General features: G+C 35.7%; 1 protein-coding gene across 1 annotated transcript; it reads right to left on the bottom strand.

The window, feature by feature from the left end:
- Positions 1 to 2,997: 2,997 nt before the first annotated feature.
- On the bottom strand, positions 2,998 to 8,668 carry LOC107617964 (Vps51/Vps67 family (components of vesicular transport) protein). The gene is made up of 7 exons (XM_016319866.3): positions 7,745 to 8,668; positions 5,889 to 7,385; positions 5,482 to 5,676; positions 5,116 to 5,396; positions 4,601 to 4,780; positions 4,278 to 4,452; positions 2,998 to 3,746 (listed from the first exon to the last, which is right to left on the bottom strand). The coding sequence occupies exons 1-7, from the start codon at positions 8,489 to 8,491 to the stop codon at positions 3,579 to 3,581; spliced, it is 3,243 nt and encodes a 1,080-aa protein (XP_016175352.1). The 5' UTR covers positions 8,492 to 8,668; the 3' UTR covers positions 2,998 to 3,578.
- Between the last annotated feature and the right edge of the window lie 19,271 nt (positions 8,669 to 27,939).

The following is a 27,939-nucleotide window of genomic DNA, read 5'->3' as shown; positions in this document are numbered from 1 at the left end:
TTAAAAATGTTAATAAAAATATATTATTGAACTATTAGAATAAAAGTATTGAACTATTGACAAAAAATAATAACCAATATAAAATAAAATTGTTCATTCTTGACTTTTCTTTTTCCATATGAAAATTGATAAAAATGCTAGGATGTTAGTTTAAAAGCATGGTAAGTTGTGATATCACAAAATCTTATTCCCGGGCAAAATTGCACGTTACTTGCACGACTTTGAGACTAAACCGAATTCATACCTACAGGGACAAGTAACATGTGTATCGTTAATTATAAAATGGACAAGAACCAAACAATGTTCTTGAAAAAGAAAGTGATAAGCATCTTAGTGTCATTAGTATGGATAATTCTAAATCTCAATTGCCAACAAGCTGCTAGTGCTAGCTAGCAAGAAAATATTCGATTAAATTTCTAAGCGAAGAAACCAAAGAGAAACAGCTAACTTTTTACATTGGAAAAAATATATATATTTTTTAATTTGTTAAAAATTTTAAAAATACTCTTAAGTGTTATTTTGTTTTAATTTTGTTTTTGAAATTTTTGATTTAAATCAAATATACTCTAAATTTTCAAAAAGTTTAAAACTAATCCAATACATGACAACTATATCTGATTTGCTTGTACTGAAGATTATTCTTGTAAAATTATTGCTAAATTCATTCTAATTTTTTTGAAAAATTAGCGGTCAAAAATATATTTGATACAAATAAAAATTTTTTAAAATAAAATTAAAACAAAATAAAACTTTAGATATTTTTAAAATTTTAACAAATTTCAAAAGAAAAAATATACTTTACCCTTTTATATTTTGCTGAATCAACGAGCAAGTAAGCAAATTAAAATACTCTAGGAAGTCTGGAATAAAGACTTATCGAACCATTTTTAAAGAAGCTCGCACCTCTTAAAATATTTAAAAATCTGTATCGGCATACATACGGATTTTAGGATAAGAAAATATATAATCCTTTCCAAATTTTAGCTTTTAAATGTAATAAATATATAAAATATTCTATTTTATAAGAGATCGTTTTAAAACTCGAATACAATTTTAGACTTTAAGACTTAACTCGAAAAATGACACTTTTTTTTTTTTCAAAATGCCTAAATAATTGTGACATTTTTCTCTCTTCTATCTATAAAATGTACAATTTCTTCTCCTAAAAAATTAAAATAACATATATTTTAGTCTATTAGACCAAAATATTTATCAATAATCATTATAATTATATATATAAATTAATAATAATTATTTGATTGATATTAACAACAATAATAATAATATATTGGAACAAACCTTATTTATTTTTAATATTTTATCACATAATATAAAATATTTTAATTATTATAAAAATACCTAACTTAAAATATTTTATATACTTCATGATTAGCGATAAAATATTAAACTAAACTAAAGATATTGCAACAATAATAATTTTTTTATCAAATTAATAATAATTAAATATATAAAAAATTTAAGTTAATTATTTTTGTAACAAGTAAATATTTATATTATGTGATAAATATTAAAAATAAATAAATTTATTACAGTACTAATAAATATATTATTGTATTATTATTATTATTATTATTATTATTATTATTATTATTATTATTATTATTTGAGTCAACCAAATAATTATCACTACTTTAAATATATAATTGTAATGATTATTGATGTTTATTTTAATCAAATAGACTAAAAGTATATGGTATTTTAGTTTTACCGAAAAAAAAATATCATTTAAACATCTTGCAGAAGAAATAAGTATTATTTTTTCTTTTTATAATTATAAGAAAATTTATAGTTTTTTATAATAAGTAAAATTATTTTAAATTTTTTATATTTTTTATATGAATTATAAATATTATATAATATATAATTAATTCCTATAATTTTTATTAATCTAACTATACAAAATTTTTTTTTTGCAATTTAAACAACGCATATTATCTTAATATTATTTCTCAATTATATAATAGAAGAATTTTCAATTAAAATATTTTGACATGAAATTAATTTTTGTATAATTAATTTTATAATATAAAACAATTTTAAAATTAAATGACTATTTGAAGGATTTCAATCATATATAAACTTCAGTAAACAAACACTTGGTATCTTTTAAGCTGTGTTTATATCTCAAAACCAATTTATAAGAGTAATATTACATAGTCAATAAATATTATTATATTTTATTATTTTATCAATAATAATTTATATTTATATATATTAAAATTATATATATATAATTAATATATTTTATATTAATTTTTTTAAAATGTATACATATAAATTAATAAAATTTATTTATTAAAATAATTTAATATTTATATTAGTCAAATAATACCTAAACAATTCCGTTACATTATCAACAGTATTTCTGCCAACTTCTGACAATTCTTATTTATAACTGTGTTTAATAGGAGTGTCTTTATGGATATGTCTAATAAAAATATCTTTTTTATGACTGTGTTTAATAAAAATGTCTTTATAAATATAGTTTTTAGATGTGTCTCTTTATATATGTGTTTAAAATATAATAATTAATTATTATTAACAATAAATTAGTAGATAATATATTGATTCCCTATACTTTTACATACCTAAAAATATTAAAAGTTGTTGGAGCAACCGAGCAAGAGTGAGAGTTTCTCTAAATAAAAAATCCGACTCTGCGTTAATAGTAGACTCATAGGGTTGGTGTGCAATGAGTAAGCTCGCAGTTTTCGAGGATGATCCCATTTTTTTTTCACTAAGATGAATGCGTCCATCCCATTCCCATGTGACAACAAATAAGTAGGGGTACTATTATATTTCTTCAGCTTTTCGGCTGTGCAAGGACCTTTTGCATTAATTTCATAAATACCACGAATTTTAGTAATACTTTTTTCCTTTCTTGTTTTGGGAATGAACATTTTAATGCTTAAAACTGGAGATTTCGTTGACTACAGAAAATGAGTAAATAACTAAATATACACAAACAACCGCTTATACCTACGAATTTTACTTCATTGAATAAGCATTTAAAATACATAGTACACCGTAATGGGAACCTTCTTTTTTCAAAATAAAAAATAAAAAATAAAAATTTAACAGAAAATAATGTTTGAATTTATACAGAGATTATAGACATGGCCTAAAAATCAGAACAACGCAAGACATTAGCCACGAGTTATAACAGCTCTCAACTCTTAACTGACACTAGCAAGAAACCATTTCAGCTTTCCTTTGAACCCAATAGTAACACAAAACTTGCCAGCAACTCTTTTCTTTGCTCTTCAATCCGTTGTTTAGTTCCTTCAGGCTTTAAAGTTTGGGCATTCATATAACATATCACTCAGCCGATTTCATGCCAAACGATGTAGACCCCAGAAGTCAACATTAAAGAACCTCATTCCCCAGAGCATATTGTTCCATTTACTTCAGATAGTTGCTAAATATGATTCTTTTGTTTCTCTAATTTTAATGGTGGTATGACAAGTGGGGGTGATTTGGGGAGATAATCATTCATACTCATACAACAATGAGACTCTTGCAAATGCGCAAGTAGGTATCTTTCGGTCTGGCGCTCATCAAGAATCTGACCTGGGAGCTGTGAAAGATGAAAGAAGACCTGCAGCTTGAGCAGGTAGCATGTCTCCAAACGAAGACATAGCAGATCTATCCTTGAAAATGCCGACTTGCCCATCAGTTAGTATGGATCCCAATTTAAAGGTACTCTCCCCAAACCTGCTTCCAACCTAGAATATAACATAAAAATGGTATCAACTACTATCAAGTACGTAAAAACTATGCAAGTCAAGCATATTCCACAGCAAACTTGGATATATCTGAATGGTGAAACATTGGTGGTTCTGTGCCAACTGCCAAATGAGATCTTGTAAAAGTCAACCAGAATCGAGAATAATGTTAGGTGTAGTTAATTTAAAAATTCCCACATGAAGTTAATTTTGCAAAACAACGAATATCAAAATTTAATTACCCATATAAAGCTTTTAAAGCTCGATAATATTGTAGATTTTGGACAAAACATTATTCCATATCTTCATTTGGCTTATTGATTAAGATTTCATAAAATTGTGCTCTACAGTGCATAAAGCAACTCATCTCTTTCACTAGAACATAACCTAAATGTCAATGATAAGCAAATTCAATAAAGCTGCAAGGCACCAACATGCAAAACTTTTTAGCAAAAAGCTCAGGTAATACAACAATGTGCAGCCTTAGATTGCACTGAAGCAAGAAAACTGTACCAAAATCTGAGAACTTACTTGCATGAAAGACTTCAGGAATGGTGTCGCCACCCCGCGACTTGAGTTGTCATCCAAATTTATATTCTGATGAAGTTCTCCATTGGTAAGAGAGTTCCACGAACTTCTTGAAGAGATTTCATTTGATGATGGAGTGAATGTCTTCTTTGTCCCTCTAGAGGACAATGCCGGAGCACTGGATTCATCAAGATGTATGTTTGTAATAAGATTTATTTTTAAATATTAACTTTAGTAAAAATTAATGAACTTCTCTATAAGACTAAAATGAAAATAGTCATTGCATAAACAATTGCATCTAGGTTAAGATATACAATCACACGGACCTGATGGGGAGGTACTTGAAACGGGGAACTGTAGAACACCTAAGAATATTAGACTCGGAATTAGTGGAGAGTTTCTGAACAGTGTCAGTGTACTTTCGGTTAAGTTGCACAAAGAAACCAAACAGCACAGCATGTCGCAGATATGACTGCCGCTCATTCTCCCATAGATATGGTTGATACCTTCACATACGAATTCAGATAAAAGAATCATTACCAGACCAACAGAAAGAAGGATACTACAAATTCTCTCGAGACAAGAAAACAAACAAAAACTACATTTCAACCTCCCATATTTAAACCATGGAGCCTAAGTATCTAGAAGTATCTGCTACCATATAAGCATTAAATGGTGGATGTTGCTTGACAAATCATGACATCTTCAAAATCAGGATTAGTAATTTAACAAATTTAGTTATCATAAACCATCTATTCATGGATTGTAAATTGCTTCCAACAAATATTATTTACAAGGGGAAAAAATGAAAAACCTTGAACAAAAGAATAAGAAAACTTACGTAAGCCAGTCAATAGGATCAAGCCTCTGAGAAAGGCGGTTTAATAACTGATCTGAATGTTCTCTAATGGCTGAGGTCTTCGAACTTTGGTCCTGCTTCCTCCTGACAGATACTTTTGCCTTTGCGTTGCTATGTAATTCCCCAACCACATTTGAATCACCACCAGACAGTATATCAGTGGCAAATTTTACATCTAACAAAACTTGCAAGACTCCTTTTTCTGACAATTGATGAGCACCACTATCTTGAGAAGAAAGGAACTCCTCAAAGATACCAATCACCTGTTTAATAAAATACAGTTACTGTACATATACACGTGCAAGCACATATACATGTATCCATTGAGAGGATAATATAAGTCACTACCTTATCCAATAGTCTTGATGCAAGTTTCTGCAAAATCTTCTTATCAAGTACATGACCTCCAACTCTATGAACTTCTTCACAAGCTCTAAATAGAAATGAAATGATATACAGAGAAGGCATAGATGGAAGAGATATTTTCATATCTGATTGGTTCTCATCAGACTGATCTTGCTTGACTATGGTATCCTCCCAGCCCTGTTCAAGCAAACAAAAAATAAGCAAGCTTCTTGGATCTATTACTCCATGAGATCTGTTTATATATAACTGCAAAGGAGATGATAATTGAGATCCAGTACTTATTTTAAAAACATTTCAATTCAAATTGTCTCAGTATCAACTAGAAATAAAGTAAATCTACAAACTCGTAATAAATTAACTCATCGAATTATAAAAGCAAATGTGCTTACCCTCCAGGGTGTACTCAAAGATAAAGCATCATCCTGTTTGAGATCTCGTGAGACAATGGCAGAAAGTTCATCAGATAGCCATAATATCCATAAGTTGTAAGCTCTAATGCAAAGATCCCCTATAGTTCTATTGAGTTCTTCCAATTCATGGGTGGTACCTTCTCTTGCTCCAAGCAAGGCAGCTGCAGCAGATGAAGTTTGCCTTTTAGAGCCAAGGCTTGTTTGTCTTCCTGGACTATCAGAGCCTGAAGGCTCGGATCCAAATCTAGAATGTTTCACCAGAGAAGGGACTTTCCCAACAGCAGATGCATTCCCACTGATCCAAAATCTGGGAGAACCAAGTATCAAGGGTATATGCTTCGAATGGTTCTGAAATGCAAACAACAATCGTCCAATGAAAAGTGATTTTTCAACAGTGACAGTTGTTGGAATCTCCTTGATGCCATTTTCCATAGAGGCATATAAACTATCAAGCTCTTTTTTCAGTGCCATCAATATAGCAGAGACACTGTCATAACATCTGCTTTGTAGATAAGGTGCAAGATCCTTCAATCTTCTAGAGGCCTTTGGAGATTCTAAGAAACTTAAAAGATCTTCAAGAATGCTCTGACAAGAAACATCCACTGCATCCCTGATTCGACTTACTTCAGGACCAAAATAGGCATTAAGACAAGTCTGAAATTCATTTTCCTCAGGCTGGACTTTAAACACAGAAGAAGCAGCTCCTGTCTTTCTAGAATTGGATTCTAGAAACCAAACTCCACCAGCCATAGAAGGTCTGTTCAAGTAAACCTGAACATCATTCAGCTTGGCAAAAGTGTCCCCTAATGATGAAATCGAGCTCATCACATCAACAGTACCAGTTAACTCCCTAAATCTCAAGTCAATTATTGCTTTCATCCTGCCAAGAAAAGCTTCCTCAAATATTTCATCCCAAAGATCTGAGTCATCTTCCAAGACAAGTTCCCGAATCCTACTCCAAGGTAACTCAACCTCAGACCCAAAGACACTCTTGAGCCATTCTAGACTGCCTTCAAGAACTTGTTTACTTTCCATTGTCTCCCTTATTGATTTCTCAGCAGAAGCTAGATCCCGGCCAGTACCAATGGCATCAACCAAATTCCTTCCACTTATCTTGTTTACGCATTCCCTTAACCAAGTAAAACAAGTATCAGCAATGTAACGTTTATCAAGCATTACCATGTTTGATTCTAATTTATCTCGGAAAGAATTCCAAAGCCTAACTTCCTCTTCTGGATTGGGAATCCCACCAAACAATTGTGATGCTGGAGGAGATCCAAGAATGACTTTGTAGAAAAGGGGCATATCATTCAACACTTGCAGAAACAACTCACCAACCTGACCCACACTGACCTGAATTATACCTAATACATCACACAAGACAGAAACCACCAAAGAGGAAGCATCACCAGCACCAGCATTACCCAAAACATGCGATATCCAAGACTTCCTTGATTCCAGAAACAAGCTCAAGACCTGCTTTTAACCACAAATCAGTTCGTTCCCACCAAATTAACAGTCACACACTTACCCAAACCATAAATCACCTACATCTAAAAATTCAGAGCAATAACACACTCCCTTACACCCCATCTCCAACTTAATACTCAGTCTACACTCTAATCAAGTCCACACCAGTTTGACACCTGTTTTTCATCCAAAAAACCAGTTCATACCCACCAAATCAACAACTAACTACCTAACAAAACCTCAAAAAAAAAAAAAAAAAAAATCCACAAACTCAAACAATCAAATGTGCACACACACCCGCCCTCCACGCCACCCGCATCCCCACCCCGAATTCCCAATTCAAACTGAGAAAAGAACCAATTTACCTGCTTAGGCTCGAGTTCGTCAATGACGGCCACGGCGGCCAGCGCATCGGCATAAGCGGCAATGGCAAGTCCGCGATCCAGCAACCTGTCACGGCTCCGCTGTGAGATCTGCGCCCGGAAGCTCTCCACAATCTGCCACTGGTGCTGCAGAAGCGGGAAATTTGACAAGATCTTGTTCTTCTGCTCGCCACCGCCAACACCCCCATCGTCCTCGGCCGAGAATAATCGGTGGTGCACGTGCTTGGCACGCACGTATCGCGACGCGGCCTCCAGGAACATCCCTTCGTCGAGGCATCCCCAAATATTCTCCGGCGTATCGACGAGATACTTGACGCGGCACGCCACGCCGTAGGTCCAGGCTCGGGACTGAGAATGGAGCTTGGTTTGGGAGCTGTTGGTTTGGGAAATGGAGGAGGAAGCGGAGAGGGAATTGATGCGGCCGTGGATCTCGGAGATGTTGGCGGAGATTGAGTTGCACGAAGCCTTCATGTGGACGATTGAGTCGGCGGAGTCGATGAGGTCACGGTAGCGGTTCCCGACCAGCTGCCGGAGCTCCTCCTTCTTGTCCTCGATCAGCTTCCGCGTCGCCGCCTCCGCGTTACGGATCTCGGCGATCGGCTTTGTCCGGAACAGCGACTCCGCATCGCGGTAGCCGGCGGTGGAGATGCGGTCAGTGGAATGCTGTGGGGTGGTTGGCGGATGCCGCGGCGAGGGCGACGATGAGGCAGCGGGAGATGACACTCTCATGGTTGCGGTGGTTATAGTTTAGGGTTTTATTTGTTTGACATTGGAGGTTCCGGCGAGGAACGGTGCGGAGAAAGGTGGTTATGCGGTGGAGAAAGAGTGGGAAAAAATTGAGAGGGAAAGGTTCACTTAGCAAAGCGGAGGAAGAGACAGGGTAATGGTTTCTATAAGGACAATTTTGTAGAATAAGTGCTAACGGCATCGTTTTGGTCAAGATTCGGGTTTGGATCCGGATCATGGTGTTGGGCTTAGACTCATTTTTTGAATGGGCTTTTAGGCCCAATATGAAATGCCTGGAAGTCAATGTGTGTTGATGAGAAGGAAAAATATACTAATTTGAGTTGCAGTAATGCCCCTGTCCCCAAGCCAATGGTTAAACTTAAGTGTTAGGTGGTTTCCAACTATAAGAGAAAACAAGAAAAGGAGCTGGGTGGATATGGTTTTGAGATTCTAGAATCATAATTGGATTTATCTTAAGTTTTTGCATATGATAAGCTACATCTTTACTTGTTAGGTAATAAGCAATAAGAAATGCCATAGTACAGAGGTCTTAAATGCTGCAGCCTTCCTCCGACGGAAACTTCGCCAATGGCGCGGGCTCATTCCGTTCTTGCCTCATCTTAATGTCACTCAGATCCATTTGCAACGGAAACTTCACCGTTCTAAACATCCCGTTGTAACGCTTATTGGAGCTGCAGCTCTTCTGGCACCGCCTTTTTATGATGATTGAATTTATTTATTCTGTTGAGCTGAATTTATGTATTCCGTTTTCTATATATATTTAGTTTTACATTCATAATACAATTCAATTCAATCAATTAAGAAATACAAAGTATAATATTCTTCATTTTTTCTTTTCTTATTCTTTCACAATTTTATCATGGTATCAGAGCATTGGTATCCTCCTTGAAGAGGATACATAAGCTATCATCTTTTCGATGAAAAATCACCCTATTTCTTTTTCAACCTCCTCCCACGATGAATAATCAATCTTTTAATTTATCTCAAAATCCAATCAATCTCTATTACGTCCATCCAAGGAAAAATCTAACATCAGTCTTGGTTATACCTGTTCTAACATGAAACAACTATCATTCAAGGAATAATTACTAAGGCCTGTCTGCGCCTTCTTCCGATAGTTTTATCTGCACCTTCTTCCGGGAGTTTCGCCTGCATTCTGTTTCAGCAGTTCAATCTGCATCTGTTTTAGCAGTTCCATCTGCACTCTTATTGCGCTCCACACGCCCTTTTTTTTTATCGCGCTCTACGCGCCCTTTGAAGACCACTCTTATTGCGCCATACACGCCCTAGAAACATCAATCTTATTGCGCTCTACGCGCTTATTTTTTCTTATTTTTTTTGAAGATCGCTGCTCAAGCACAGCATCTCCTTTTATATTTTTTCCGTCGGCAACTGTAGTTCCGCCGCACACATCTCCCTCTGCGTCACCACATCAGACGCGTCTTCCTCAACAATTTCATCGGAACTTATCCAAGCTGTGGATTATTGACATCTTCCATCCACCAGCTTGCGGGGGCATATTAAACTACTCTTCCATCTTAGCCCATGACAACAATAAAAAAGTCTCATTGCCCACAAATTCAGCCTAACAGAATACATAACTTCAGTTACAATTTTAGTCTTTATTATTTTATCTTATCTTATCTTTAGTTGTTCTTATCTTATCTTTATTTGCTTTTATCTTTCTTAGGCCAATGCTCTATATATATTTAGTTTTACCTTCATAATAGAATTCAATTCAATCAATCAAGAAATACAAAGTATAATATTATTCCTCTCTTCTTTTCTTATTCTTTCACAATTTTATCAGTTCTCTCATATTGAAGTCAATAACTCGAAATTCTTCTAATAATGCAAGTGTTCTATGTAGACTAGGGGTTCTGCCGATGTATAGTTCGGGCTCCTTGGGCACTGAGTTTTTTGATGTCATCAATCTATCTTTAGTTATATTGTAACTCCGAATATTGGTATTTCTGTAAAAAATACTCTGACACTCAAGTCAGTAAAAGAGTAAAAGATACTGTTCTTAATATATTTGTTCTTTTTCTTCTTTTTTGTTGTGTTTTATTTATCAGTTTCTCTCCTCTTTATAGAGGGTGGAGCCTATTGTCCTGTAACTATTTTGGACTTCGTGGTGCCTATTATCTGAGGTGATGGTAATCCGCGTATTTTTAAATTTCAAATGTTAGTTTGTTTTGTTCTAATCATGTGTGTAACTGATGCCCTTGATGTCGCCTTATGGAAAATTGTGCTTATGTTTGCTCTGTCTGAGATATAATCTCTTGACAGTTACGATTCCGAGGATTTAGGTATGGTTCACAATTCCCAAGCTTAACTTTTTTTATTTTAGCTAAGTTAAGTAGGTTGAGCTTTTGAAATGTTATATCTTCGGTATGGTGAAGTATGTTTCGAATAGAGTATGTTCATAGCCTCCAAGATCAACGTGTGTATATATATATACACACACACACACTGGTGTTGGCGCATTTTTCAATAAAATCAGGGCCATTTGAAAGCTTTTGTAAATAATCTGAAGAAAAGTGAAAAATAAGGGTCTTCTACCAATATGGTAAATGATAGTGAGTTAGATGGTGCTCAGTCTATGGCTTATTAGGGAACAGATTTGAAGAGGAGGAGAGTTGATTCCTCAACTAAGGTTATTGATTTGACCGAGCTCAAGGAGGGTGGTGGAGCTTTTACAGCTGATGAGATCAATACTACATATGAGAGTCAGCAGGTTCTTCACGGATAGAAAGAAGGGGGTCCAGTGGTTTTTTATGGTCTAAAAATTATCCTTTTATGACTATTGCTGATGAATTTTCACAGACTGAGATTGACGTGAAAACTGTGCATGAGGATGGAAAAATTGTTGTGGCTCGGTATTTGCAGGTAATTTGTTGTTTAGTTCTGAGTTATAATAGCATGGGTTAATTTTGCTTCTTAATTTGTATTTTGTTTGTTGATACTTAGGTTATTGCTGGTCGTTTGATGTCGATTGGGCGGACTTCCGAATTAAATGCGATTTAGGAGAGTGATAATATTGTTACTATGAAGAACTTGAAGGATTCTAATGCACTACTATTTCGTGGTACATTTTACGCTGAATTGAGTGGATTTTATCCATTATTCTCACACTTATTCATAGAATTCGCATATTTTACATTTTCCTTCCTGATTTTGTGCTATGATTGAAAACATGCTTCTTTGCCTTAAATTTGCTAATTTTCAATCCTCCCTTATTACCATTTGATGCCGTTATATGTGTGTTAAATGATTTCAGATTTTTCAGGGCAGGAATGGCTTAGAAGATGGAAAGGAAGCATGCAAAAGTGGAAGGAACACAAGAAAATGAAGATTTGAGAAGCTGATGCCGACGCGCACACGTGGACGACGCGTACGCGTGACATAACGCGTACGCATGACTCATGCATCTTCAAAGTGACGCGTACGCATGGGCAACGCGTACGCGTGACGAGCGTCACGTGCAGCAATTTACAGAAAACGCTGGGGGCGATTTCTAGGCTCCTTTGGACCCAGTTTCAGGCTCGAAAATACTGATTAGAAGCTGCAGAGTGGAGCTGGATGGGGAGAATAAATCATTCACACTTCATACACATTATTTAGATTTTAGATGTAGTTTTCTAGAAAGAGAGGCTCTATCCTCTTTCTAGGTTTTAGGGTTTTTAGCTTTATTTCTTCTTCAATTTAGATTTCCATCTTGCTTTATTTTAGTTTCTATTCTACATTCTATTATTCTAGTACCTTAGTTATCTTCTTTTGTTGATTTCCCTTTTTCGCTATTTTTATGTTTATAAGCTCTTGTTACATTTGATTCTATTAATGCAATTTATGTTTCCCATGTTTATTGTTACTCTCTTTTATTGTTAGTTATTGATGCTTGCAATTGGTTGTTTAGATTTAATATTCCTTGTTAATTTTATCATGTTTTTATGTTATGCCTTTCAAGTATTTGATAAAATGTTTGGTTGGATTTTAAATTAGATTTTTACGTTCTTAACTTTGATTGATCAATTGGAGACTCTTGAATTGTCAAAGTCTCTTGTTAATTGGTTGGTAATTAAAAGTTGTTAGTTGGCTTGAGCTTCACTAACTCTAATCTTTGATTAGGACTTGTGAACTCAAGTTGAATTGCTCACTTGACTTACCTTCAATTGTTAGAGGTTAACTAAGTGAGAGCAAAAGGCAATTACCATCACAAGTGACTATGATAATAGGGATAGGAATTCCAATTATCAATCCTTGCTAGGACTTTTCTTAGTTGTTATTTTATTTTTTTGTTATTTACTTTACTTGTTCCTTATTTCAAAACCCAAAAATATACTTTTCCATAACCAATTATAAGTAAACTTCCCTGCAATTTCTTGAGAGACGACCCGAGGTTTAATACTTCGGTTAATTTTATTGGGTTTGCTTAAGTGACAAACAATTTAAATATTGATTGAGGTTTAATTGTTGGTTTAGACTATACTTGCAACGCGATATTTTTGTGAAAATCTTTACCGACATTTTTTCTCCGTCAAATTTTTGGCCCGTACGTGTGACCTTGTGCATAGTCCAGCGACGCGTACGCGTAAACGACGCGTACGCGTGACAAAGCGTCACGTGCTGCAGATAACAAAATTCGTTAGGGGTGATTTCTGGGCTGTTTTTGGCCCAGTTTCAAGCCCGAAAATGAATATTAGAGGCTGCAGAGTGGAGCTGGAAGGGTGGAATCAATCATTCATACTTTCATACACATTAGTTAGGTTTAGATGTAGTTTTCTAGAGAGAGAGAGGCTCTCTCCTCTCTCTAAGTTTTAGGGTTTTTAGTCTTGTTTCTTCTCAATTTCAAAATTCTACCTTGTTTTAATTTAGTTTTCTTCTACTCTTATTTGTTCTAACACTTTAGTTATCTACCTCTTATTGATTCCTTTATTTTGCTAATTTAGTTTATGAACTCATGTGTTACTCTCAACTTTCATTAATGCAATTTATGTTTCACGTTTCTTATTGTTCAATTGCCTTGTTATTGTTATTTCCTTGCTTTGGTTAGTCTTAGATTTTGCTATGTCTTGTTAGTTTTCTCTGTTTTTATTTTATGCCTTCCAAGTGTTTGATAAAATGCTTGGTTGGATTTTAAATTAGATTGTTATGTTCTTAACTTGGATTGATCAATTAGAGACTCTTGAGTTATCAAAATTCTTTTGTTGATTGGTGATTGAAAATTGCTAGTTGGCTTAGACTTCACTAAATCTAGTCTTTGATTAGGACTTGTGAACTTAAGTTGATTTTGCTCACTTGACTTTTCTTCATTGTTAAAGGTTAACTAAGTGAAAGCAAAAGGCAATTACCATCACAATTGATGATGATAATGAGGATAGGAATTCCATTTCTCAATCTTTCTTAGGACTTTTCTTAGTTGTTATTTTATTTCCTTGTTATTTACATTACTTGTGCCTTATTTCAAAACCCAAAAAAATATACTTTTCCATAACCAATTATAAGTACACTTCCCTGCAATTCTTTGAGAGACAACCCTAGGTTTAAATACTTCGGTTTATTTTTATTGGGTTTGCTTTAGTGACAAACAAATTAAATGTTGATTGAGGTTTAATTGTTGGTTTAGACTATACTTGCAACGCGATAGTTTTGTGAAAATCTTTACCGATATTTTTTCTCCGTCAAATTTTTTGCGCGTGCGCGCGCGTCGCTTTCGCGCCTTATTTATGCCTTTTTTCTTCTTTCTTTCCCCTTTCTTCTTCTTTCTTCTTCCTTTCTTACATTCTTCTTCTCTCACTTTTCAAAAGCCCACTTATCATTTTTCTTATATTTCATTTGCATACTTTCATTCATTGCATTTTGACTTTGTACATGTTTTTATTTTCTTTTTTTAAGTTTACTATTTTTCCATTGGTGTTAAATTTTCTTACTCAACTATTGCATATTTCTTGTATTGTTTTGGGTGCTTCTTGACTTGTCTGCTATTTACTTGAAATGCCCTTCGCTTCTATTATTTTCTCACTCACATGTTGTAGCTACCATGTAGTTGAGTACCTCATTATTACTTGGCATTAGCACACCCATATTTTATTTCTTTTAATATATTTGTTTGTGGGTTATTCTTTTTCTTTTTTCTCTTCTTTCAGGATGGCCACCAAGAGGAGTAAAGGAAAAGTTTCTAACTGGGGCACAATAAGTCTCTCCGCACAATCTTTTGAGGAAAAGCATCAGTTATAGCAATCCGTCCACTTGCACATCTTTGCATGCACTGAGGACGGTGCAATCTTTAAGTGTAGGGAGGTCGATACCGACTTCCGTGGGTTAGTTACTTTCTTGTCTCAACACCAATGTTTATTTTTCTTTGTTAGTTCATTGTTACATTTGCATGATTGATTGCATGTTTGTTAGATTTTGTGCATATTCTACCACTACTTGGTTGAAGTAATGATTTTCTTTTCCAAGAAACTATTTTATAGCATTTCACTAATTTGAATTAAATTTTTTTTTAAACTTGTTTGAAGATATTTAATTTGGAACATAGTTTTAGAGCTAGAACACAAAACCAGTGAGATTTTGAGCCTATTTGATTAGTTGTATTTTATCAACCAATATTCTGTTTTAGTATGTGTTGTTCTCTCTAAAATTGTGATCTTTGTCTTGCTTAATTCTATATTTCCATTGTTTGATGTATGCATGCACTTATGTGATTTAGGCCTTTGTTTCACTATAGCTCACATACCCATATGGCCTTACCATTTCATTATCCTTTGCAAACTAATGTTGAGCCTTTTTAACCCAATTTGTTCTTTACTTTAGCTCATCACTAACTCTAAGCATAAAACAATAATGTCCTTAATTTGAATCCTTGGTTAGCTTAGACTAGTGAGAGTGCTCATGAATTAAGTGTGGGAAAATTGGATTTGGAAACGCGTTTGGTTTGGGAATTGGGTGTTGAGTATTTTTATTAAAATGTGAAAAAAATGTTGAGGATATATTCTTGCATTTAATATCTTAATCATATGCAGTGAGAAAATCAAAAGAAAAGAAAAAAAATAAAAAGAAAAAAAAGAAAAGAAAAAATTTTAATAAAAAGGGGACAAAATGCCCTAAAGTAAATGGTGATAGTAATGCATATGTACTGTACTCAAAGTTAGGATGCATGAATATGTGGAAAACATAGTTAATGGATTGTTAGATTTTGTATGTTGATTACATGGATTGTCTTAAGTTAGGTGGAGAGTTTAAGTTAATCAAGGATTCAGATTTTAGTCCACTTAACCAAATACAATCCTACCTTGACCCTAACCCTATTACAACCCTTAAAAGACCTCTTGATATGTGTATTTATGCATTAAATTTGTGTTAATTGGTAGAAGAAGAGCAAGCCTTAGAAAGCAAGGTTAGTAGAGAATTGAGAGAATCGAACCTTAAACACATGAGTAATTCGAGTGTATACACTTCCAGTGAGGGTTCGATGCTCGATTCTTTGTTTCTGGCTTTCGTGAGCTACTTTCTTTTTGCAAGTCTATTTGTACTTCATTTTATGATTTGAATTAGTGAAATCTCATTCATATTTGTTCTTGGAGAATTTGATTTACTTTTAACCAAGTAGGTAAAAGCATTTTGCATTTAGTTGCATTCCTATAGATACATTACATTTCTTAAATTCTACCATCCCTCTTCACTCTCTTATAGTTTCTCTTGAGCTTAGCATGAGGACATGCTAATGTTTAAGTGTGGGGAGATTTGATGCACCACTATTTTGTGGTACATTTTAGGTTGAATTGAGTGGATTTTATCCATTATTCTCACACTTATTCATAGAATTTTCATGTTTTACATTTTCCTTCCTGATTTTGTGCTATGATTGAAAACATGCTTCTTTGGCCTTAAATTTGCTAATTTTTAATCCTCTCTTATTACCATTCAATTCCGTGATATGTGTGTTAAGTGATTTCAGGTTTTTCAAGGCAGGAATGGCTTAGAGGATGGAAAGGAAGCATGCAAAAGTGGAAGGAACACAAGAAAATGAAGATTTGAGAAGTTGATGTCGACGCGCATGCGTGGACGACGCGTACGCGTGACTCGTGCATCTTCAAAGCGACGCGTGTGCGTGACGAGCGTCACGTGCTGCAATTTACAGAAAACGTTGGGGGCAATTTTTGGGCTCCTTTGGACCCAGTTTTAGGCCCGAAAATACTGATTAGAGGCTGCAGAGTGGAGCTGGATGGGGAGAATGAATCATTCACACTTCATACACATTAGTTAGGTTTTAGATGTAGTTATCTAGAGAGAGAGGCTCTCTCCTCTCTCTAGGTTTTAGGGTTTTTAGCTTTATTTCTTCTTCAATTCAGATTTCCGTCTTGCTTTATTTTAGTTTCTATTCTACATTCTATTATTCTAGTACCTTAGTTATCTTCTTTTGTTGATTTCTCTTTTCCGCCATTTTTATGTTTATAAGCTCTTGTTACATTTGATTCTATTAATGCAATTTATGTTTCCCATGTTTATTGTTACTCTCTTTTATTGTTAGTTATTGATGCTTGCAATTGGTTGTTTAGATTTAATATTCCTTGTTAATTTTATCATGTTTTTATGTTATGCCTTCCAAGTGTTTGATAAAATGTTTGGTTGGATTTTAAATTAGATTTTTACGTTCTTAACTTGGATTGATCAATTGGAGACTCTTGAATTGTCAAAGTCTCTTGTTGATTGGTAATTGAAAGTTGTTAGTTGGCTTGAGCTTCACTAACTCTAATCTTTGATTAGGACTTGTGAACTCAAGTTGAATTGCTCACTTGACTTACCTTCAATTGTTAGAGGTTAACTAAGTGAGAGCAAAAGGCAATTACCATCACAAGTGACTATGATAATGGGGATAGGAATTCCAATTATCAATCCTTGCTAGGACTTTTCTTAGTTGTTATTTTATTTCCTTGTTATTTACTTTACTTGTTCCTTATTTCAAAACCAAAAAATATACTTTCTCATAACCAATTATAAGTACACTTTCCTACAATTCCTTGAGAGAGGACCCAAGGTTTAATACTTCGGTTAATTTTATTGGGTTTACTTAAGTGACAAACAATTTAAATATTGAAGAGATTTAATTGTCGGTTTAGACTATACTTGCAACGCGATATTTTTGTGAAATCTTTACCGCCATTTTTCCTCTGTCAGATTCTCTTAAGCTAAAGGGGGAGCAAATGAGCAAACTTAAAGCTAAAGTGAAAGGGTTGAAGGAGAGTTTAAAAAATTTAAAGAGTGAGCATCAAAAAATGGGAAAGGAGCTAAAGTTGAATGAGGTTGAAGGTGGTAAGTTGAAATCCAGAATTGCCGAGTTAGAAAATGAGGTTTGAGGGGCCTTTATGCAAGATTTTGAGCGAGCTATAGCTCAAATCGGGGTGATAGCTCATGAGTTGGATGTTTCGAAGTTTGATGTCACCAAAATTGTTGCTAATAGTGAGTTGTTAGATGATGACGTGTTGGTCGAGAATCAGGATGAGAGCGTGACTGTTGGTCAGAAAAAAAAGTAGATGATTTGTTTTGTTAAATTGTTCTTTTTTAATGTTTTGGTATATAGTATAGCCACTTGTAGGCGTATTAGATATTTTGTTGTTTGGTATTTGTAGTATGATCATACTCTGCTTGTTGAACGTATGGTAATTTTGTTATTTGATGTATATATTATGCCCGTATGAGGACTTTCTTTTGATTTGGAAACTTTAGAACAGAACGTTATGTTTTGGGATTTGTATACTATAGTAATATTTATTTGAAAATTTTGGAAAGATACATGTCATTGATATAGTGTGGGGGACCTCATTAAAACCCCTCCAAGAAAAAATCCAAGTGGGAGAAAAACTTGTGAGTAGGAAAAAGAGTGTCTTCTCTTGTCTATATCAGAGTCAAATAAAATAATGCTTAAGTGAAGAAATGTTCCAGGTACCGAGGATATTAGCACCTTCGAGTGTTTGGAGTATGTATGCTCCTTTTCCGAGGACTTGTACTACTCGGTAAGATCTTTCCCATATTGTCGGTGATTTTCTCGCCTCTTCTGTGCACCTGAGGACAAAGTCTCCTTCGTTGAATGCTCGGAAATGGACTCTTTTGTTATACTTTCATTGGATTATTGTTTGCATTGCTCATTACCTTATTGTTGCTCTTTCCTGATCCTCGTCGACTGTATCAAGCTCGAGTCTTCGTGTAATATCATTGTTAGCTGGGATAGTATGCTCGACTTTTACTAAATTTTGTGCGATTTCTACCAGAATCATAGCATCTGCACCATAAATAAGTCAGAAAGGTGTTTCATGTGTTGTGCTTTGTATGGTAGTATTGTAGTTCTAGAGGATTTCTAGGATGAGCTTTGCCCATTGTCCTTTGGCATCTCCTAGTTTTTTCTTTAAAGCCTGTAGGAGGACTTTGTTAGCAGCTTTCGCCAACCCATTTGTTTGTGCGTATTCTACTGAGGAGAAATGATGTTTGATGTGAAAACCCTATAAAAATGCTACAAGGTCATGATCAACAAACTGTCGACTATTGTCAGTTATAATGGCATTAGTAAGCCGAAACGACAGATGATATTTTCCAAAGAAATGATCTTATTTTGTCAGTACCAATTTTTGCTAATGGTTGTGCCTCTATCCATTTTGAGAAATAATCAATTGCGACTAATAAAAGTTTTACCTGGTCAGGGACTTTAGGGAATGCTTCGAGAATATCTAGCCCCCATTTGTAGAACGGCCAACTTACCTCTGAACTGTGTAGCAATTCAGCTGGGTTGTGAATGATTGGGGAATGCTTTTGGCAATTGTCACACTGTTTGACCTTATCTATGCAGTCTTGTTTCATTGTTGACCAGTAATATCCTTCTCATGCAATCTTAGATGACAGGCTGATTCTGGCGATATGGTTGCCACACACTCCCTCGTGGACTTCTGCCATTGCGAGGTTACTCTCGTCTTTTTCAAGGCAATGTAACAGGGGTTGTGAGAATCCACGTTTGTATAATTCGTCCCTGATTATTGTAAATAGACTTGCTCTTCTTTTAAATATGCTCGGATTGGTTGTTTCAATTGGTATTTTTACTGTTTGTATGAATTTCTTGTAGGGTTCTCTCCAATCCTGTATTTGTGAAAGAGACAAAAATGTTTTGTTACTGATGCTAGGCTCAGCAAAGGTTAGTTGACAAAGAATAGATTCATTCATATATTTCATAGTTGTTGCTAGCTTAGATAGGGTGTTAGCTTCGGTATTGTGTTCCAGGGATATGTGTGATATTTGGAATGAAATAATTTGTGAAATAAGGCCTTTTACTAACATAAAGTATCTATCTAGCAATTAATCTTGGACTTGAAAATTACGTGTTACCTGTTGAACTACTAGTAATGAGTCGCAATATACCTATAAGTGTGTAATGTTTAAGGATTGTGCTAACCGAAGGCCAGCCAGTAGTGCTTTATACTTTGCTTGATTATTGCTTGTTGGGAAGGAGAATCGAATTGAGTGCTCAGTACATAGATCATGATTATTGGTGAGCAATACTCCGGTTCCTAAACCCTCTATGTTAGCAGCTCCGTCAATGTATAAATGCCAAGTGTCGATGTGTTCTGATTGTGTGGTGAACTCGGCTATAAAAACAGAAAGAGCATGTGCCTTCAGTGTCGTCCGAGGCTCATAATGAATGTCAAACTTAGATAGCTCGATTGACCATTTCAAAAGTCTCCTAGATACTTCGAGTCTTGTTAAGATCTGCCACAAAGGTTGGTTTGTTCTGACAATAATTGTGTTGCTATAAAAGTAATGCCTTAGTCTCCTTGCTGTGGTGATTAGGACATATGCTAACTTTTCCAAGTTTGAGTGTCAGCATGTTGCAACATTTTACTAACAAAGTATACTGGCTATTGCTTATGCTTTATTTTTGTCATTAAAACAGAACTGATAGCATTAGTAGAGACTGATAAATAAATAAATAAGGGTATACCTGGGGTGGGCCTCTATAAAATTGGAAGAGAAGATAATGTCTTTTTTAAAGTTTGAAAAGCCTCCTCACAGTTCGAGTTCCAATTGAAGGTTTGTTGCTTTCGCAACTTTTTGAAGAAATGGTGGGAATGACTGGAGATAGCGGGTAGAAACCTTGATAGAGCCGCTAGTTGGCTGGTAAGCTGTTGGACCTCTTTGATTGTTCGTGGACTATGCATGTCTAACATAGCTCAGCATTTCTTGGGATTTGCTTCAATGCCTCTAGAGGTTAGCATGAAACCTAGAAATCTCCCTCTTTGAATTCCAAACGCGCATTTTTCGGGATTAAGTTGCATACTATGATGTTGTAGCTGAGCAAATATCTCTTCGACATCGGTATTGTGGGATTTTCCTTGTGTTGTCTTAACTGCCATATCGTCGACATATACCTCAATGTTTTTGCCTATTTGTTTAGCAAAAACTTTATCCATTAAACGCCGGTAAGTAGCACCTGCATTCTTTAGTTTAAAAGGCATGACTTTGTGACAATAATTGCCATATTTAGTTATAAAGGCTATTTTATCTTAGTCCTGGGGGTGCATTAAAATTTGGTTATAACCAGAGTAGGCATCCATGAAACTTAAAAGACCAAACTCTGATGCATTATCTACCAATTTACCAATGCATGGGAGAGGATAAGCATCTTTTGGACATGCTTTATTTAAGTTTGTGAAGTTTAAACACATGCGCCACTTACCTGAGGCCTTCCTTACCATAACAACATTGGATAGTCACATGGTGAAATGAAGTTCTCGGATGAATTCTGCTACGAGGAGCTTTTGAGTTTCTTCTAAAGAGGTTGCTTTCTTGTACTCGCCTAGGTTCCGTTTCTTTTGAGCTATAGGTCAGACAGTTGGGTTGATTTGCAGCTTGTGGCATATGTAAATGGGGTCGATACCTGGTATATCTGTGGGGGTCCAGGCAAAAAGATCTATGTTTTCTTGGAAGATGTCGATGATTTGACGTTTGTCCTCTGCAGAGAGGAAGCATCCGATATAAGTAAATTTGTCAGGATTATTATTAAAGATTACCTTTTCAAGATTGTCTATTGGTGAAGGTCTCTTGCGGATGTGTTCTCTAGGGTCGAGCTCGGCCAGCTTAGGTATGTCAGTGATGTTATATATAGCTTGAGTGTGTTCGGACTTTGGTGATTGTACTGGTATTGCTTTGAGACTTGCATTATAGCATTGTCGCGCTTCCTTTTGATCAGAATGAATCGTTACCACCTGGTTATCCTGCACATGAAACTTGACACACAAATGAACAGTGGATACTATAGCACCAAAAGAATTTAAAGAAGGTCTACTGAGGATGATATTGTAAGGGCTTATGCATAGACCACTAAGAATTGAATATCCATTATTTTATGTAACACCCTAATTACCCTAAGCCTTACCTCATGCCATAAAGCAAAGGTTAATCAGAGGTTACGACAGTTCTAAAGCTTGTACATATTTATATAGAAGGAAATGATATATTCTAGAAGTTCGATGAAGGATTAAGCTCAAAAACAGAGTCTGAAAAGCGCAAAACGTTCCTACGAAACTACACTAATCGAGGCACAAGATAAAGATATACGATAACAAAATATAAGTATATAAGAGAGTATAATAATCATAAGATACTAGCCACATCCTGCGAAGTTTAGGCCGACTAGTTGTATACAGACATACAGAGTTTTGATAGGTAAAATAGCATATACAAAAATATCTCTCATAAAGTAAGATTCTAGGCAAAAGAAATACAAATGTGAGAGAAACTAAACAGAATAACCAAAAGGACTTCAAAACAAGATAGCAATCCTCCGCTCTGTCACCACCAAGCAACTCACCGAGATGGGTTGTGACCTGCATCTGAAAAACAACAACAAAATATGGTATGAGAACCGGAGGTTCTCAGTATGGTAACAGTGTCCAGTGATGTAAGATATAAGACTCTGGGATGCCAGAGGCAATCCTAGAACTTCATATCCATCACAAGATTCATCTTAAAGCATAACTAAAACATTATAACGTAACTTAAACCATAATATAATAAAGGGGGTAATCTAACTTAGTGGATTTCTAAATTAACAACTCTCTACTGTTCCACAGCCTTCACCAACCTATCCTCCATGCAATCCCATTGCCACAGCCTTCCAAACCTCCTCAATTCCAGTAGAAAGCACAATTAATACAATGCAAGTAAAACACAAGTATAAGCATGTATATCAAGTAATTAAAATAGGCAATTGGGCATGTTATACAATTAGACAAACAATACAAGTCGGCAAAGCAAACAAACAGATATAATATGCACATGATGGGTGCCTGTTCTATTGGTTGTGATATCACATTGTTGGTTCAATTGCCAACCCGACACATCCCCTCGGGATGTTGCCTTTTGGTCACGAATAAAATGGGTACCCCCGGCGATATTGTGTTCGATTCACAGTCCAGGGATATAGTGCCTGCGCACACTCTTGTGATTTCGAAAGGATGCGAGCGGGATACTCTGCCACAGACCTCACATCTCCACGTAAGCGGGACTAACCACCGCCCTTACGCCGCCGCCGCGACTTCGACAGGTGGGATTAACCGCCGTCCCTGCTAGGCACATAGCGTCTCAACAATCTCATCAAAATATTACATCAGTGGTTTTCAAAATCATTTCATTTAGTACTCAGTAGTTTACCACTTCCACAATTCATTCAGTACTCATTAGTTCACCACTTTCACAATTCATTCAGAACTCATCAGTTCCCCACTTTCACAATTCATTATCAATAATCACCAATACCATACACCGCTTTCTCACTCAACCAAAACCATCCTCAGTACTCTAGAAACCTAAGCCTCATTTCACTAACTTTTTACCAGAATTACCGAATTAAACCACCTAAGACCTTCTCTATGTTTTGACATCCAAAAACAAGCCAAAGAGTCTTAGATAAGTGTCATGGAGGTTTACAAGCTTGCCGGAAAGGTGAAACAGTTAAAAATAAGGCTTTTATTGAAAAACAGGACAGTGTGCGTACGCATAGGGGGTGTGTGATAAACCCCAATTTTGTGGTTTATCTTGTGCTTAATTTAGGAGATTTTATCACCTTTTCTCACATTTATTCAATGAAATAGCATAGTTTTATAATTCTCCCTTAATTTGTGCTTAAGTGTAAAAACATGCTTTTTAGGCCCTTAAATTGGTGATTTTAATTCACTTTAATTCCACTCGATACTTTTGTTTGTTGAGTGATTTCAGGTTCATAAGGCAAGTATTGGATGGAAGAAGTGAAGAGAAAAGCATGCAAAGTGAAGAATTGATGAAGAAATGAGCATTTGGAAAATTGAGGGCCACGCGCATGCGTTATCCACGCGTACGCGTGCGTTGAAGATTTGACGCGTCACCCACGCGCACGCGTCACCCACGCGTACGCGCGAGTAGGAGTTTTGGCCAGCGATGCGCGCGCGTCGTCCACGCGCATGCGTGACGCTCGGCACATGACTCACTTAAAGTGAAATGCGATTTCTGAGCTGCCCAGGCTCAAATCTAACTCGTTTCTAAGGGTATTTCATGCAGAATTGAAGATGGGGCAAGGAGGAGCACTTAGTGGTTGCTTAGCATCATATAATTTAGTTTCTAGAGAGAGAAGCTCCCTCTTCTCTCTAGAATTAGGATTTTTAGGCTTATTTCCCTCTTAGATCTAGGTTCAAGTTATTATTCTCATCTTGTTTTCTTTACATTTTCATGCTCTAGTAGTTTGATTCTCTTAGTTTTCATGTTAATTTCCCCTTTATGCCTCTTTTATGTTAATTAACTCATGTTGGATTTGGATCTCTTTCAATGCAATTAAAGTTTGATGTTCTTTTATTGTTGATTTGAGTAGTTATTGTTAATTCCTTGCAATTGGTATTGGTAGAATTTATTTTTCCTTACAATTTATTATGCTTTCCTTTTATGTCTTCCAAGTGTTTGACAAAATGCTTAGATGTTAGAGTAGATTTTTGAGCATTCTTGGCTGGAAAAGAGGAATTAGGCAATCTTGAGTCATGAATACCCAACCTATGTTGGTGATCTAGAGTTGTTAGCTAGTATTGTCTCCATTGACTCTAATCTCTTGCTAATTCAATTAGTGAGTTGATTAGGACTTTTGAGTTAAGATTAGCTAGTCTTATTTGACTTTCTCTCTATGTGAAGATAACATTATACCTTCTTCCATTGTTGGAGATGACAAAATAGGATAAATTCTTGTTAATCATTGTATGACTAGGATAGAAAGCCTATGATCTCAATCCTTGTCATGAATGTCTCTCTTTATTAATTGCTTTCTTTAATTGTTCCCTTTATTTTCTTGCCATTTATTTTCTCGCCCTTTTACAAAATCAAACCCCCCGTATTTCTTCATAGCCAATAATTGACCACTTCATTGTAATTCCTTGTAAGACGACCCGAGGTTTCAATATTTCGGTTAACTTTTCATTTGAGTTTGTACATGTGACAACTCAAATTTTTTATGTGAGAATTGTTTGTTGGTTTGGAGCCATGCTTACAACGAAGTTCTTATTTCTATAAGAGAAATTCTAGACCGACACAACAATTACTTCACTATCAGCGTGCGTATGCACGCCCAAGAGAATTTTCAAGAAGTGTGTGTATGCATAAAGGTGTGCATATGCACGGGAGTAAAATTTTCCATTTTGCTCGTTCGCACAATGCGTGCGAACGCCCTCAACAGAATGCACCTTCCAGCGTGTGCGTGCGCACAGCTTGCAAAACTTCGTTGGTTGTGTGGGAGCACAGAGCGTGCCAGCGCTCCCAACAGCAGCCATAACCCCATGTGTGCATGCGCACAAGACTGTGTGTACGCACATTTTCAAAAATATCCACAGGATGTGCGTGTGCACACAAACCAGAAGTCACAAATTCTGCAGCATTCACAGAATTCAGATTTTAGATACCAACATTCAATGATCATATCTTTCTCTATAAAATTCAAATTTCTACAAAATTGAGACCATTTTAAAGCTCTTTGAATTATCTTTATTTTGATATAAAAATCATTAAATTTCAAAAACCGTAGCTCAAGATATGATCCGTGAAAGTTAGCCCAAAACTCACTTTCACAAAAATTTTACAGTTCTCAACCTTCCGAATTTCCAACCAAAAACCAAACCAAAACCTCACCAAATTCCAAAACACATCAGATCTTACCATCTTTATATCTCAATTTTCCACTTCACCTTATACAATCATCAATCCCAATTATCATTTACATGATGCTATAATCATTTCTCAACCAATACTTTAATCAATCATCATTCCACCATTACCAATCATAATAATCAATCTCAATCATTCACAATATCAATTTTTCAATACTATTTTCCAACATTAACATCATTATTCATCCAATTCATCAAAGGCATCAATCCATCATACATCATCACTCAACCAAGTTCAACAACCAAATTAATCCAATCCTATTCTATGGGTCACTAGCCTAAGTGTCCAGAAATATTATATATTACATAGAGAAAACCGAAACCATACCTTGGCCGATTCTTAATATGCGCACTAAATCACCAATTGACCTCCACCAAGCTTCCACAAGCTCTCAAACTCAATTAAGCCACCAAGTCCACTTTCAAGTCACCAACATTTTTCACACAACACCAATTCAAGCTAGAAATTACACAAATTCCATAAATCAAACCTAGGGTTTCATATATACACAAAATCACAAGAGATCAAGCATACTCACCTTACCAAATATGGATTGGGTCAAAACCCAATAGGAATCAAGTGCTAGAGTGTACCTAAACACCCAAAATCACAAGATTTCACTCAAAACCAAAACCAAAATTTCGAATTTCACAAGGGCAGGAAACTGGACAAGAAATTTCGAGATCTTACCTACATAAATTTGATAGAACTAACGAGCTCGGCGAGAGTTTCACGTAGCCGCTGACGGCACACGAATCGGAGCACCGTAGCTCGAGATATGGCCACCGGAAGTGATGAATGAATAGTACCCTTTCTCTCTTCTTCTCCTCTTCACTTCAGCCACTCCACCTTTGTGTTTGTGTGTTTGTGGCAAAAGGGTTCATTAAATGGGGTGTTATATATGTTGGGCTTGGGCCCAACTTGGGCCCAGTCCAACCCGTTAGCGTTTTTGGCCCATTTGGTCCAACTTTAGGCCAAACCTTTAAAATTAGTGTCCGGTTTTCAATTCTAAATATTTTTCTAAGGTTTCCTACTGTTTTTATTATTCTCGCACAGTATCAGACGGACTTAAACCAGTTCGACCGGTTCATCTGCCGGTTCACGGTTTTACTCAGTTTTTCGTAGAAAATTACATTTACCAACTCAGAAAAATCTACTAAGTTCAAAAATCATATTTAAATTCTCTAATTCACATTCTAAATGTTTAGATCCTATTTTGGACAATATTAATTATTTAATTAAACGGTTAATTAATCGCAGTTCTTACTTTTTAAATAGTGGTTGCTCGTCCAGTGTTGTTTTTAGCCATATGTACTCAAGTATAGGTACTCGTTCTCTCGATAATCCCACTAACTCACTAGAGGATGGTTGTATTGCCTTTTCGCTTAGCTTTATTTTCTGAAAAGTAGAATAAAATAATATGTCGGCACTACTGCCAGCAAGATCGAGAAGGACCTTCCGTACTAAGAGGTCTCTGGCCTGGATGTAAATAACAATAGGGTCATCCAAATTTGTTGCTCTAGCTTGGTAATCGGAATGCTCAAATGTGATACTTGGTGTTGATGACGGAGGTGCAACCTCGAAAGGTGTGCCTTCCACTACCAGCATTGCTCGGTATGTTCTCTTCCTTGCCGAGCTAGTGAGTCCCCCACATGCGAATCCTCCGAAATGCAGTTAATTACACATCTTGTTTGAGGTGGTTGGTACTTTGCTTTTTCCTGTGCACTCGTTGTATTTTCTGATTGGTTGCCACCTGTTCTTAGCTATTCTTGTTGTATTCAACTGTCTACATATTTGTCTAGTAGCCCCTGTCTAGTCAGTCTTTCCAGTAGATCTTTAGCAAAGTCACACATTCGTCTATAGTGTGGCCAAATTTCTAATGGAAAGCACAATGCTTGGACTTGTCTATGTACTTTTAGTCTTGGTATGTTCCGGCCTTGCTTGGTGTCTTGATGATCTTAGCATTAAGGATTTCTTTGATGATATCTTCTCTTTTGGTATTGAACTGAGTATATACGTTGAATTTCGGAGTTATTTGAAGGGATTCTTGATGTCCTTGCTGTTTTGGGGTCTGGGGTGTCTCTCCTCCTCTTGGTAAAGCTGTTGTTTTTCTATTCTCCAAGTTTCACAGAGTTCCTCGATCTCTATTTGTCCTATGGCTTTTTTCGGAACTCTGCTAGCGTCTTTGGTTTTGCCAATGTTATAGT

This window comes from Arachis ipaensis, chromosome B9 (genome assembly GCF_059453495.1).
Source record: "Arachis ipaensis isolate K30076 ecotype BB chromosome B9, ASM5945349v1, whole genome shotgun sequence".
Lineage (NCBI taxonomy): Eukaryota > Viridiplantae > Streptophyta > Magnoliopsida > Fabales > Fabaceae > Arachis > Arachis ipaensis.
Note: the sequence above shows the minus strand (reverse complement) of the source record. Positions and strands in the feature narration are given on the sequence as shown.

Excerpts from the sequence above, each read along its gene's own strand:
- LOC107617964 (XM_016319866.3), bottom strand. The coding sequence starts at position 8,491 with ATGAGAGTGTCATCTCCCGCTGCCTCATCGTCGCCCTCGCCGCGGCAT. Across the intron at positions 5,677-5,888 it reads CTTTGAGTACACCCTGGAGG|GGCTGGGAGGATACCATAGT; the intron begins GTAAGCACATTT and ends TTGCTTGAACAG. Across the intron at positions 4,781-5,115 it reads GATCCTATTGACTGGCTTAC|GTATCAACCATATCTATGGG; the intron begins GTAAGTTTTCTT and ends TCGTATGTGAAG.